General features: G+C 47.6%; 1 protein-coding gene across 1 annotated transcript; it reads left to right on the top strand.

Moving 5' to 3' along the window:
- Positions 1 to 2,902: 2,902 nt before the first annotated feature.
- Klk13 (kallikrein related peptidase 13) lies at positions 2,903 to 12,749 on the top strand. Its single transcript, XM_020159946.2, has 5 exons — positions 2,903 to 3,024; positions 7,800 to 7,989; positions 8,294 to 8,562; positions 9,798 to 9,934; positions 11,289 to 12,749. Exons 1-5 carry the CDS (start codon positions 2,973 to 2,975, stop codon positions 11,475 to 11,477), a joined length of 837 nt encoding a protein of 278 aa, XP_020015535.2. The 5' UTR covers positions 2,903 to 2,972; the 3' UTR covers positions 11,478 to 12,749.
- The last annotated feature ends 2,133 nt before the right edge of the window (positions 12,750 to 14,882 follow it).

Raw genomic sequence — 14,882 nt, 5'->3', positions numbered from 1 at the left:
ACATTGACCTAACACTCACCTCTCAGCAAATGGCAAAACCACTCACCCCCACTCCAGGCTCCAGCCCCTCCCAAGCCTTCCAGAAAGCTTTTCTGGAAGCATGGGCCAGGCCACAAGAGGGCACAAGTACCCAACTGCCCACACAAGTCTGTCACCTCACATTACCTGGCATGCTCCCCCTAGCCACTCCACCTGAACCCAACTCCACTCAAAAGGAATGAACTCGCACCCACTCTGAACCCTGCCCTGGGAGGCAGAGGAAGCCAAGGGTGGTGAAGGACATTAACCTTTCTGTCACCTTGACAGGAGCTCATGGCTATAACCCAGCCCCCCATCAAGACCTACTCCAACACAGACATTCAACCTCACATCTAATCCTCAAGACCAACATTCACCCACCCATCCAATTCCTCCACATTGGTCCTAAATCCAGCCTCAGCTCAACAGCCCCCATCAGCAAACTTACCTTCATATTCCTCTTGCTTACAACCCAATCCTACCCCACATGCCAACTCTGGTACCACTTAGAACTCTAAACCCATCATCATCTCTGTTTTCCCCAAACTCACTGTATTCCCAGGAATCTTAACAGACATCATAACCCTAACAGACCCTCTTCAGTTCCTATATTAAACCAAACTTCTCTTCCTAGTAAAAGACTTTGAAATAGAACCAACAGGTGTCTTTAAATGGAAAAGTAGATAGGTTATCTAATTTGGGGGCTGATGCATCTTTTTGCTATCTTTAGGTAATTTACAGCTTTAAAGTGTAGATAACTGATAGCCATGCAAATAGTTCTTGTCCAAAGCCATGCAAATGAATTTTGTCAAATGGAAACAATTCATACCATGTCCCTATACCCTCTAATACCACTACCATGTGGAATAAGCCACTTCTGCATCTATTTGCAATTTTATTTCAGCATTTATTTCCTCTCTGTGTGGTTCTTTGTAACATTTTACTGCTGCTGTGTTATTTATGAATGAATCAAAATTATTTTTTTTTTGAAAACAGGGTCTGGCTATGTAGCCCAGGCTTGGTTCAAACTCTGGATCTTACCTCCATCTCCCAAGTACTGGGATTACAGATGTGCACCATGAGGCCTGACAAAGTAACATCTTTGACAGGTTCATTTTGTATATGTCAAAGATTCCAAATTTGGAGACCTTTTAAAAAACAGTATCTTTTAATATTAGATTTGATCCCTACATTCAAACCTTAATTCTCCCAATACGGGCCACACCAGTTTCCATATGAACCCTCGCCCATCTACCTGCACCCCACATTTTAATGGCGATACCAATACTATCTCACTCTTTCCAAACTTCATCTAGTGCCCAACCTTGGCTGGCTTCCAAATTCTGACCCCACCTCTGTCCTTCTTAATCCTTAATCCTGCCCCTCCACCCCCTGGGATTAATTCAAGGGGGCCCCACCCAGTCATAGTTCCAGAAGTCGCCTACTCATTCCCAAAACACCACCTTTTCCTTCTTCCTCATCCCCACGCCCCCATCCCAGCCCCAGGAGCCTTCTCCCTCCTCACCTCTCTGGCCATGGGTTCCCTCACTCCTGTTGACTCTACTCAGAAAAGATTACTTATCCAAAATTGCCTTCCCAGGCAGGGAACTCTGCCCAGTGCAAGTCCCCAAGGGCACGTGACATTCTATCCACCTAGTTGATAATAATCCCTTGTCATGCATGAACGTTGTATGGGGGGGTGGGGGGAGTGATGGGATACACATAGGCATCTCTGAATTTCAGAAGAAAAGGGACTGAAGAGGAGACTATGAACAGGAATCTGACTGAGTTGGGTATGATATTGCGAGGTTCACTTGAGATATGGCTGGGGATGGAATTGGGGCTAAGGAAGAAATTAGGGTGAGGGGTATGGGTGAGGAGCTATGTAGGGATTTGGGAACAAAGTAGAAAATGACCGTTGGAAGCTGTGTGTATTAGGGGTAAGGGGTAGGCATGGAGTGGGAGAGGAGGTTCAGAAGTGGCATGGAGACTGGGTTGAACACAGAGATGGATACGCAGTTGGGGGGGACGCAGCAGAGGGCTGGAGAAGGAAGTGGGCTTTCCCTTGACCTTGGATGGGTCCTGCAGCCTGAAGAGTTCATAGTGGGTTCAACTTGGGCTTGGGCGGGACCAGATCTGGGTCCCAGCTTGTCCTAGAAGCTCCGCCCCAAGCGGAGGGCCAAGCCCAGGCTGGGGGGTGCTTGTCGACAGCCTGTGAGCCATTGGGGGTGGAGAGGGGGAGCTAGCACCGGGAAATGCAGAGCGCGCTGGGGGAGGGAGTTCAGGGGTTAAAAGCCATGGGTCGGGCTGAAGTCCTAGGCAGCTGGAGGCTGAAGTTCTTCACTAGGGACCCTCACTCAGGTAGGGGCTGGGGGTGAGGCGGGGGAGGGGGGTGCTAGGGGGAGGGAGGAGGAGAGGGAAGGGGAAGGGCAGAGAAGGGGATCCAGGGAGAACAGCTGAATCAGCAAACGCTCAGTTAGAGACAGAAATCTGCACAGGTGGAAGGGGACGAAGCATGCAGATAGATAAGCTTTGAAGGACACCCAGGGTCTGGGACAGGCCCTGAGAGGGAACAATGGGGTCAGAGATGGAAATGGGTGGAAGGCGCTAGGTGGGTCAGCGAATGCCAGCTAGGGATGGGAAAAGAGAGGGCGGCATTTTGGGGCGAGGGGCAGCAAGAGGAGGGGTGGTGCACGCTGCCCTTCCACCTGCTCCAGGACCTCCTTCCCCGCCCCCCCCCCCCCCCGCCGCAAGGATGCAATTGGGGGAGGGGCAGATTCCCGGAGTAAATGAGGGGAAGGGGAGGTTCAAGCCTAGAAAGTGCAGCAGCACAGCGTTTCATAGTTTCAAACTTGGGGGTTTAGAGTCAGCTTTCAACAACCCCACATCCTTCAACTTCTCCGCAGGCCCCGCCCACCCTGTACCCCACCCCACCCCCCCATCACAGAGCTGCCATGTGGCTCCTGGCCGCTGCTGTCACCTGCCTGACTGTGGCCTTGTCAGGAGGTAAGTATGCACGGGGGTGGAGGCGCGGTGGCCGCTGGCGACAGTGGTGGGAAGGGTCAGGCCAGAGGGAGGGGGCATGGGACCCGAGCGCCCTGCCTCCCCGCCCACTCGCAGTGACAGCCCCGAGAGCTTCCTACTTGTCCCTTGTGACCTGGTTTCCAGGTTGGGGTCGGTTCCCCTGACCCCTGTCCCTTCACCTCTGACCCCAAAGAGATGTCCCAACTCAGAGGCGGGCCCCTCTTCAGGTCCACAGTCAAGGCCACCTGGCCTCCCTCAGAGCCAGAGGCTCAGAAGGACACAGGTGCAAATGTGGACGCTGTCTCCTAGAGCCAGTTCCTTGGGCTCCTAGTGCCTACAGTTGCTTTCTTCTGCAAAGTGGGATCTTCCCCTACTCATCACCAAGGATGCCACAAAGAAGAAAATGATGACATGTCTGTCAAGAGCTTCACTGGTTGCATTCTTTCTCTACCCTCAGCTCCTTCAAGCACCTTCTTGCTTGTTCTTCCCTTAATCCTTGGGGTGGCCCCACCCAAAATTTGTCCCCAAGGATTCCTGCCTTCACATTTAAACACTCTTCCCGTGCCTTTTTCTTTTCTTTTCTTGTTTTGTTTTTTTGTTTGTTTGTTTGTTTTGCAGGCAAGGTTCTAGAAACCCTACTCATGAATGCATGCATGAATCTTTTTCTCTCTCTCTCTTTCTCTTGTTTTCTTTCTTCTTTCTGCAAACAAATGTTGCATACCAGGCACTGTGCTGGGTGCTATGTACGCAAGCTGAGACAAGATCCCTGCCCTCAGCACCCAGCACCTACCTGGGAGGGATGCAGACATTATTCAAACAATTACCCAAATAATTAGCTAATAATTAGTTATCACTGTGAGGTGAGGTGAAAGCCTAAGGAGCCTAGGGATGTCATGGAGGCTCTGGTCCTGGAAGACCTCCCAGAGGGCTTTGCTCCTGAGGCAGACCTGGAGGAGGGTCCACAGTGCCTGTGGCGCAGGACCATCCTTGGCCTAAAGGTGGGGTAGATCTTTTCACTTGGCGACACTCCTAGGATTCACTCTTTTGCCCCTCCTGGTGCCACTCCCTGGGCAAGGAGGCCCACATGCTGTGTCTTGTGGAACCCTCCACAGCAGGATGAGGTAAGTGCACATAATTATGCCAATTGCATGGCTGGAAATCCTGAGACTGACAGACAAAAGGATCCTGCCCCAAAGACACCAAGATGCCCTGAGTCAGGGTTCTAATCCAGGTTGTCTGTCCTGACCATCATGTCCTGGACTCAAGGCCTTAGAAACCATCTTCATGACTTGTGAACAAATGAGTTTCTTGAAGCCGGGTATGGTGGTGCACACCTGTAATTCCAGCTATTCCATAGGGGGAGGCAGGAGGATCTTGAGCTCGAGGTCAGCCCTAGCACAGTTAGCAAGACCCTATTTCAAAAGCAAAATACAAATAAAAGTGCTGGGGGTGTGGCTCAAGTGGTAGAATGCTTGTCTGGTTTGCACGAGGTCCTGGGTTCAATTTTCAGTACTATATAGTCAGTTTGTGGTCTTTTGGTTAGTTTTTTTCTGGACCTCACATATACTAGGTAAGTGCTCTACCAGTGACCTATATCCCAGCCTTTTTTTCCCTTTACTGAAAGAAAACCACGTTTAAAAGTAAACTTCATATTACTGTACTGAATACAGTATGTCCTCTAGCCTCCTTGACCATAAATAAAAGATTAGGAAAGAATATAAATCCCGCACAAAGAAAATAAAACCGTATGTTTACTGTGTTGGACCACCTGAAATTGCAGCTAGTTGGCCTTTTTTGAACTCTTGAAAATGAATATTGCTGTTTGGTAAATAAGGTTTCAGGTACCTGCAGAAGGCTTTTGCTGCCTCCTGATTTTAAACGTGAGCTAAGTGAGAATTAGAAAGGTATTAAAATCATATTAGCATGCCAGATGCTGGTGGCTCACACCTATAGTCTTAACTACTCGGGAGGCCAAGATCAGGAGGATCATGGTTCGAGACCAGCCCAGGCAAATAGTTCTCAAAACCCCTTTTCTAAAATAATCAGAGCAAAATGGACTGGAGGTGTGGCTCAAGCAGTAGTGTACCTGCTTTGCAATTGTAAGGCTCTGAGTTCAAACTCCAGTCCCACCAAAAAAATCATATTAGCATCTTCATGAGAATTTTACACTTGACAAAAATCACAACTAAATAAGAACTAGATCATGACCCCGTTTCTGGGTTTGCAATTTAATGTCACTTATGCCTCATCTCTGTCCCACCTAAAATGACCCTTGGTCTCCCCATCACTCCTGTCCCTAACTCTAAGAACCATGGGACCAGTCCCAATGGTTACTATGTGAGCGGGGAAGCTGGTCCAGTAGAGAAGAGACTGCATCGTATCTAATAATTAGTAAGAAGGTTCTGCTTGTGGAAAGCTTCATGAGCTGCTGCAGGTGTGAACTATGGGGTCTAACTGAACCCTATGACTGCCCAGTGAACGATGAGCAGTACGGTGAGCCCCCGACACCCGTGGGTTCTGCATCTCAGTGTTCAATCAACTGTGGCTCAAAAATACTTAGGAAAATAATTGCATCAGTACTGAACATGTCAAGACTGTTTTTTCCTTGGCACTATTCCCTAAACAATATGATATAACAACCATTTACATAGCATTTGCATTTTATTAGGTATTATAAATCATCCAGAGGTGATTTATGCTTGAAGGAAGATGTACAAAGGTTATAGGAAATACTATGCCATTTTATACAACGGACTTGAGCATCCCTGCATTTCGGTATCTTTGGAGGTCCTGGAACTACTCTCCCACAGATCCCAAGGGATGACTGTACTTTTCTTACTTGAAATCTGGGGAAACTGAGGCTAGTAACTTGTATGATGTTGCATGGTAGGAAAGACTGCCGCACTGCTCCACACTGTGCCTTCATTGTCAGGCACAGTGCCACACACAGGTCATTTATTGAGCACCTGGTGTGTGCCAGGGACTCCAGTAAACCCCAGGGATGGGGCTTTAAGTACAGGAATTAAGATGCCTGTCGTCAGTGGGGCTTACAGTCCAGGTGGGGAGATTTTAGAAGAAAGAAAAGAAACATAAGTGCAAACAGTATGAAGAGAAATGAATAGTGACCTTTGATCCAATGGAAATCAGCTGGGAGAATGCTTGGGGTCCAGGAAGGGGGTGAGAGTAGACCATGTGACCTGAGAAGAAGTGACACTTGAACTGAGCTCTCAGCATCGAGAGAGAACCTAGACAGGTGACTTCTGGATTCTGAGAGCATCTGGTAGACTATTTACAGGTCCCCTATCTGCACTTCCAAGTATGACAGCCACTTGAAATGTGCTGTCATTACTGAAGATCTGAGGCTTTTATTTGATTTCATTGTAACTAATTTAAAGATTCACATTTAGCTAGTGGCTACCATGTTGAAAAACACAGGTCTGGAGAAAGAGCTATCCAGAAAGAGGAAGCAGCAGGTACAAAGGGTTTGGAGTGTTTGAAGAACAGGTGCCTGTGGCTGGAACAGAGTGAGCCAAAGGAGAGCCATAGGGATGTGGCCAAAGAGGCTGCCAGGTGAGGTAGCAGCCTTTTGAATTTTATTTAAAGGTTAGGTAAGCCTGGGAATCACGTGGTCTGATTTGAAGATTCTTCAGTCTGCTTTGAGAAGACTAGATTGGAGGGATTCAATGTATAAGGATTTAGGATTCTGTTGTGATCACTCGGGCAAGACTTGGACCAAGATGGTACCCAGAGCTGGGAAGAACTGGATATTTAGGGGATAAAACCAATGGGACTTTTTGGTCATGAATAATGAAAAAAAGAGGGGAAGCGAAGATCTTCTAAGTTTGGGGCTGAGCATCAAGATTGGAAAGATTGGAAGGGACAGTTTTGGTTGAGAAAAATCAAGTTGAAGATACAAAGATTAAGACGTGTGTCAGGCATTCAAATTGGCAATATTTGAGTCTCCAGCTAGAGTTCAGAGATAGAGATGTGAATCTGGAAGTATTAAGATTCTGGGTGGTATTTAAGGTCATAAGAGGCACCCAGTAAATATGTGTTGAAAGGATGGATTGATGATAGGTGGATGGATGGGTGCATAGATGGATGGATGCATATATGGGTGAATGGGCAGATGAATGTGTAATGGATGAATGAATGAGTGGGTGGATGCATGAATGGATGGATGATGGATGGATGGATGATCCATGAATGGATGGATAGACAGACGGATGGTTGGATGGATGGATGGATGGGTGAGTGGGTGAGTAGATGGATGGATGGGTGAATGGGTAGATGGATGCATGAATGGATGGATGGATGATGGATGGATATATAGATGGATGGATGGATAAGAGTGGGTGAATGGGTGAATGGGTGAATGGGTATACAGATGGATGGATGGTGCCTAGATGTACATGTAGGTCAGTCTCGCTCTCACTTCCCAAAATCCACCCTCATGGTGGAATGAAAAGAAGATGCAGGTAGAGAGAAAGTCAGACTTCCACTTACTGTAAGAGAGATCCTCCTTCTCTGGACTCTGCCCTCAGTCCCCATTGGCCAGTTTGGCCCATCTATAGAAAAGAAGAAATATTTGCCCTGACTCTCTCCACTGCATAGGAACATGGCAACTCCAAGAGGCCTGCAAATGAATCATCAATTCCTGGTCACCCAGAGCAAAAATCTGATCCTCTTCCTAAGGCCAGAACCACTTCCTCCCGACTCTGGACCCCAATTCTCTAACCATTCCTCTTCCTCACTAGGCATCTCCCGGGACTATCCCAAGATTCTCAATGGCACCAATAGCACCAGTGGATTTCTCCCGGGCGGCTACACCTGCCTCCCCCACTCTCAACCCTGGCAGGCAGCCCTACTAGTGCGAGGACGGCTGCTCTGTGGGGGAGTCCTGGTCCACCCCAGATGGGTCCTTACTGCAGCGCACTGTATGAAAGAGTATGTGGGGCCCAGGAGATGGGGTAGGGATGAGAATGGGACAGGGCTACAGGTGGGGAGCTATTGGGTTTTGGATGAGGTTGGATTTAAGGCGGAGTGTGAGCATGGGGGATAAGAAAGAGGTTTGGGATGGAGATCTGGGAACAAACTCAAAGTAGAGGATTTGGATGGGTTGGGGGTGAGAAGGGGGATGAGTTGTGTTTGGAGATAAGGCAGGTGGGATGGGAAGAAGTTAGACTGAGGAAGGAATGGGGCTGGGATGGGGATGGAAAGAGCTTATACTGTCCCCTTGCTGCACCCACAGTGGGTACACCATTTACCTGGGCAAACATGCTCTGGGGCGCATGGAGACCGGTGAGCAGGTGAGGGAGGTGGTCCGCTCTGTCCCCCACCCGGAATATCAGGTCAGCCCCACCCACCTGAACCACAACCACGACATCATGCTTCTGGAGCTGAAGTCCCCGGTCCAGATCACTGGCCACGTCCGCATCCTGCCCCTTTCCCAGGAGGACTGCCTGCCGCCAGGCACCTGCTGTCGGGTGTCTGGCTGGGGCACCACCACCAGCCCCCAGGGTACGCATCCACACTCGTGCTGGGAAAATATACTTAATGGTGTATAATACATGTGAATTATAACTGTCAATGTAACTACACTTATATATCATTATATATTTATTTGTAATTTACAACTACATTCATATCTTGATAAGCAGCGGTGGGAGGGGGGTCGGAGGAGAATCCCTCCATATGTAAAGATATAAATATATATACATATATACAATGGGACATATAAGTTCTTTATAAATATATAGAAATTTATACATTTATTAATAATTATAACATGATCATATTAGATAATATTATATATGAGACCCTCCTTTCCTATATGCTATCTAAAACCAAATTACATATTTGAATGCATAATATATATTTTACAAAAAAAATATAGATTAATATACAGTAATACATAAATGTAAATGTGTTTTTGTTGTTATTACAAATTATATAGATTAAATGTTTTACAAATTACAACTTACATATTTAAATATAATTCACACTATAAATAGGTATTTATATGTACTCATCATTTATATATTAAATACATCCATAATTTATAAATCTACATATTTACAGATTATGTCATACTATAATGCATAATAATTATACATTTATATTCACATGTTACACATATTTATTTATATTTACACATATTATAAAATATACTGTACATACTACATTTGCACATATAAATATACTTAATAGTTTATAATACATTTGAATTATAACTATCAGTGTCACTACACTTATATATCATTATATATTGGTAATTTACAACTACATTCATATATTGATAAGCACATATTTATTAAATGTAGCCATGTGTAAGTAAGCCTGTCCTTTGTAATATACAACATGGACAGGGCCTGTGCACCTCCATCCTGCAACCCCAGCCCCCCCCACCCCACATGCCCATCTCTCTCCCGATCTGTCTTTCTGGCTCTCCCCCTCTCTTCCCAGCTCCATTTCTCCCTCTCACCATCCCTGTCCCTCTGTCCAGCCTCTGTCCCCATGGCTGGCTCCCTGCTGACCTTGTCCACCTCCCAGTCCCCTGCCCCCAGTCTCTGTTCCTCCCTCCTCTTTTCTCATCTTCCCTCCCCCTCTCCATATTTCTGCCTCTTCCATCCCCCATCCTATCTCCTCCCCCCATGATCCTCTCCCATCCCATCTTCCCACCAACTCCTTCTCCCAACACTCTCCTTATGAACTCCACCCTATAGCCCGCCCAGGACCTTCTCTCTCTTCCCCAGTGAGCTACCCCCAAACCCTGCAGTGTGCCAACATCGAACTGCGCTCGGATGAAGAGTGTCGTGAGGTCTACCCGGGGAAGATCACTGCCAACATGCTGTGTGCAGGCACCAAGGAGGGCGGAAAGGACTCCTGCGAGGTGAGCTGGGAGGTGGGCCATGCCTAGGTGGGGATGGTGACTCTGGGGTGGGGGGAAAGTACTTGCTTTCAGCCTTGGGGGAACCAGTCTTTGTAAGGTTGGTGTCCTGGTGCCCAGAGATGTCAAGTAGACTCCTCTTCACCTTCAGCTTTGAGCAAGTGACTTCTCAGGTTCCAATATTGAGAGCTTGACAGTTGGGATGGCATTCTTTTGAGTGGCAAGTGACAAAAACCCAACTCAAACTGGCTTAAGAGAAAAAACCAAAACCCCAAAAGCTGGCTTTTATCATTGAAAATCTAGAGGTGATAGCTTCAGGCACAGATACATCCAGGTGTGCAGCTCATGCTTTGGGAACTCTGTCTCTGTAACTTTTCTCTTCCATTTGGGCTTCATTCTCAACTAGGCTCTCCCTATGCAAGGGCAAGATGGCCCCCGCAGCTCTAAGCAACGTTTTTGGAAGGGGAACACCTTGTTTCCAATAGTTTACACAAATGTCTTGGGTATGATTCTCACTTAGGTGACTTAAGTCATGTGCCCTAAGCCACCACTCTGGTGTGAGCTGTGGGAATCTCTGAGTCACCTGACTAAATGTGGGATCAACTGCACAGATTGAGAGTGAGCAAGGGTGGTTCTCCAAATAAAAAAATCAGGAGAACGTGGATTTAAAAGACAACCTGTATCCAATGATGTCCAACAGAGAGGCTTCTGAGACTGAGCTTTGGTTCTGTGAGAGAGTGTGACCCTGAATGAATGTTGCCTTGCTTGACTGGTGATGTCTGCTTGGGCCAAGGGGTCACATGAATGTGCTTGTGTATCACCTTCCCTGCCTGGATAAATGTGTTAACTCAGTAAGCAGGAAGGTGGCCCAAAGGACCCTGTGACAGAGCAGGGTTCGCTCATGAGGGGTTTGGGGGCTCATGAGGGGTTGGGATTTGGTATTAGGGAAGCAAGATGATATAAGACTTGGCCTCTTTTAACAAAAGTAAGGAATGGAGAAACATGGATCTCTCTCTCTGTCTCTCTCTCTCTCTCTCTGTCTCTCTCTCTCTCTCCTCCCTGCCTCTCCTTCTCCCTCTCTTTCTCCCTCCCTCTTTCCCCTCCCTTCTTCTTCTCTTTCTCCTTCTCCTCCTCCTTCTCTCCTCTCTCTCTCTCTCTCTCTCTCTCTCTCTCTCTCTCTCTCTCCTTTCAGTCTCTCTTTGTGTCTTTTTCACTGTCTCTGTGTCTGCCTCTGATTTTCTGTCTGTGCATGTCTCTCCATCTTCCACTCTCCACCCCGCCCCCTGGTCTCCCCTTCTCTGCCTTGGTTCAGCTGTAGCAAGGACCCCATCTCTCTCTCTCTCCCCCCTCAACCCAGGGCGACTCTGGAGGCCCTCTGGTCTGCAACCACACATTGTATGGCATCATTTCCTGGGGAGATTTCCCATGTGGGCAGCCCAACCGGCCTGGTGTCTACACCCGAGTCTCCAAATACGTCCAGTGGATCCTCGAGACAATAAGGAAACACGAACCCCAGGAGGAGAGATGGAGAAAGGGCGCACAATAAAACCTGGTTGACTTGCTGCCTCGCTCCCTCCCCGCCGTGCCCTCCTCCCAGTCTGCTTAGCTCTTCTCTACCCTTCCACCCGAAGTGTCCCATTGGAACGGTGAGCTGTGGTCTCACTGTGTGCAGTCTCAGCCTCATCCCATCCCATGTCAGCCTTGTGGCTTCCCTGAAACACCCTGATGACTTGAATGTCCCCACCTGAGTCATCATGGACTCCATAAACCCAGATGAGCACCTGCATTTTCTGTCTGTAGCTAACACTTTCCACCCCATGGACCAATATCGCGTCTACAAATGGATGCTCCGAGTGTTTGCCAGTACCAGTATTCCAGGCCCCACTATGTTTTGCAACTCTAGGTCCTCAGAATGAGGCACTGTCACACTATTCTGGATCCCACAGATGCCTGGACCCAACCTAGACCCCACGTTCTGCAATGCCCAACTCTCTCTCTCAGTCTCTCTCTCTCCCTCCCTCCCTCCCTCTGTCCCTTTCTCCCTTTCTCTCTCCCTCCCTCCCTCTGTCCCTTTCTCCCTTTCTCTCTCCCTCCCTCCCTCTGTCCCTTTCTCCCTTTCTCTCTCCCTCCCTCCCTCTGTCCCTTTTTCCCTTTCTCTCTCCCTCTCCCCCTCTCTCCCCTCCTCTCCTCCCTTCTTCTTGGTACTGGGGATGCAACCCAGGACCTCTCACATATTCTAGGCGAATGCTCTCCTCCTGAGCCACAGACACACCCAGCTCTACGATGCCTTTCTACCAACACAACCACAGGAAACTCCAGCTGTACAACCATAGAAAGACCAACAGCTGTTGTGGGTGTGTATTGAGGGGTGTGAATATTTACAAATTCATATTTATTTTAAAGAATAGGAGTTCTTTTCCTTGGGAGGTGAGCTTTTTCCAAGATGGTAGGTTGTTTTCCAAGATGGTAGGTCTCTCTCTTCCTCCCTCCCTCCTTCTTTCCCTCCCTCTCTCTTTCTCCCTTCCTTTCCTTCCTCCCTCTCTCCCTCCTTCTCCCTCTTTTTTTTCTCTCTCTCTCTAGAAAGTGCTCTTGGACTCCCATCCCACTAATAGTCATTGGCACTCTGATCTCCCAAAGGGCCTTCATACTGAACCATATGGTCCACCACATACCCTGTCCTCTCCCTCTCCCACGAGCCTCCAGCCTCCTTGTTCAATGTCCCTTGCTTTTACATCTTTGCCAAGGACCCCCAACTGTAACCCACACACTAGAGTCTACTTAGTGCAAGTCCCTGCTTTGAAAAAAGTCATAAAACTCAGAGTCTCTTTGCTTTCTTTTTTGTCTTCTTTAAGACAGGGTCTTGCTATGTAGCCCAGGCTGGCCTCGTACTCACGATCCTCCTACCTCAGCTTCCTGGCTGCGGAATTACAGGCGTGTGCCACCCTGCCTAGCTCTTTGCTTTCTCACCTGTGAAATGGACTCATAATTTACAGCAACAAAGATAAGATAAATACAAATACTCAAACATCACCACCAAGGACAGCTCTTGTTACAAATCCCAGGCTGGATTTGAACTCAAAATCCCCCTGCCTCAGCCTTTGCCAAGTGCTGGGATTGCAGCTGTGTAACACAATGCCCCGAATATATTTTTATTTGTTTGTTTTCCTCCATGATTTACAGCTCCTGTCACTGTGTTATTTCCTAAGTGACTAGAATAATATCTTTTCCTGGACCAGGCATGGTATGTCCCAATCCTGTGATCCCAGCTACTCAGAGACAGAAGTGAGGAAGATGGCGGTTCAAGGCCAGCGGAGCAAAAAGTTAGAGACCTCATCTCAACCAACATGCCGGGCATGTGGTCCCAGCTATGAGGAGGCATAGATAGGAGGGTCTCGGTCCAAGGCAGGCCCCAGACAAAGCAAAAAAAGAGTTGGGGAAGGAGGGCCACAGCTCAAGCACCTACAAAAATCTTTTCTTAGAGCATTTGGCCTTTTGCCCTTGGTTTATGAAGCAACCCTCCAATCAATTCCTAGACATAAAGATAAAAGATAGTCTTCTTCACAACAAGCTCATCAAATATGTTAATTATGCTATTAACTACATTGATAAGATGACTGTTGGAAAGTCCCAAGAAAACCAGATTGGGGGAGAACCAGCCACCCGATCCAAGGCTGAAATTCCAGTGGTGAGAGAGGGATTGAAGGACAATTTGGTCACCAAAAGGTCAAAGTTAAATTAGTCCCACCTACAGAATGAAAAACTCAACAAGACTGAGTTCAGAGAGTTTGCAGGGAGATGAGGGTGTGGAGACCCCAGTGAGGTGACCAAAAACACAGGTGCGGGGTGGGGGCACAGCCCCTCCACAGGGGCAGGAGCCTCTGGCCTCACCCTGCCTGTCCCCTGCCCCAGACCTATTTGTATCATTTAAAAGATCCTGTGGTCAGGCATGGTGGTGCAAACCTGTAACCCCAGCACTCATGGGAGGCTGAGGCAGGAGGATCACGAGTTCAAGGTTAGCCTACATAGTGAGTCTCTGTCTCAGAAAATAAAGTTAGCAATACAATTGGCTCTCGTTATTCACAGAAGCTATGTTCTACAATGTCACCATGAGCACTAAATTAGCAAATGTTGAGTAATTGGTCAAGAGGGAAGTATAGGGCTAAGTTCCTGCAAGCCACAATGTTTCTGTTAACTGACTGAATATGTGTTTTATGTGTGTTTTTGTTGAAAGATGCCTTATTTAACACAGAGCACTTTCACTCAGATTGAACTCACAGTTCAAGGCACTGTCACTCAGCCAGAGGAAGCAAAGAGGTGTTTTTCTGTGAGGCATGTTGAAATGTTCTTGCACGTGAGGGCAGTACAAGCATTTCAGAAAAGAAAAGCACAAAAATATAGAAAAGCTAGCTGGGTGTGTGTAGTGCACACCTGTAATCCCAGCCTGGGCCACAAAGTGAGACCCTGTTTCAAAAAAAATACTGAGCATGGTAGTTTGCACCTGTAATCCTAACTACTTGGGAGGCAGAGAGCAGGAGGATCATGTGCAAGGCCAGCCCGGGAAAAAGTTATCAAGACCCCATCTCAGCCAATAGCTGGGCTCAGTGGCGTACACCTGTCACCCCAGTCATCCCAGCTACATGGGGGAGAATCATGATCTGAGCCAGCCTGGGCCTAAAGTGAGACCTGGTCTCAAAAACAATCAAAGTGAAAAAGCAGGCAGAGTGGCTCAAGCAGTAGAGCACCTGCCTAGCAAGTGTGAGGCCCTGAGTTCAAACCCCAGAAATGCCAAAAAATAAAGTAGAAAACTTGACACCACACAGGCCAGGAAAAGGACAAAACAAACAAGGGTAAAGAACTGTTTAACTTGATTATGATCAAACTTAAGGATTTCTGTTTAACAAAAAGACACCATGCACAAACTAAATTGGTGAGTGACAGCCTGGTTGGACCG

Source organism: Castor canadensis, chromosome 16, assembly GCF_047511655.1.
Source record: "Castor canadensis chromosome 16, mCasCan1.hap1v2, whole genome shotgun sequence".
Lineage (NCBI taxonomy): Eukaryota > Metazoa > Chordata > Mammalia > Rodentia > Castoridae > Castor > Castor canadensis.
This window is presented reverse-complemented; position numbering and strand designations above follow the sequence as displayed.

What these genes read in the sequence shown, in the direction of transcription:
- Klk13 (XM_020159946.2), top strand. Translation starts at nt 2,973, where the DNA reads ATGTGGCTCCTGGCCGCTGCTGTCACCTGCCTGACTGTGGCCTTGTCA. An exon ending in GCAGCGCACTGTATGAAAGA is followed by an intron (nt 7,990 to 8,293) that starts GTATGTGGGGCC and finishes CTGCACCCACAG; the next exon opens with TGGGTACACCATTTACCTGG. An exon ending in CACCACCACCAGCCCCCAGG is followed by an intron (nt 8,563 to 9,797) that starts GTACGCATCCAC and finishes TCTCTTCCCCAG; the next exon opens with TGAGCTACCCCCAAACCCTG.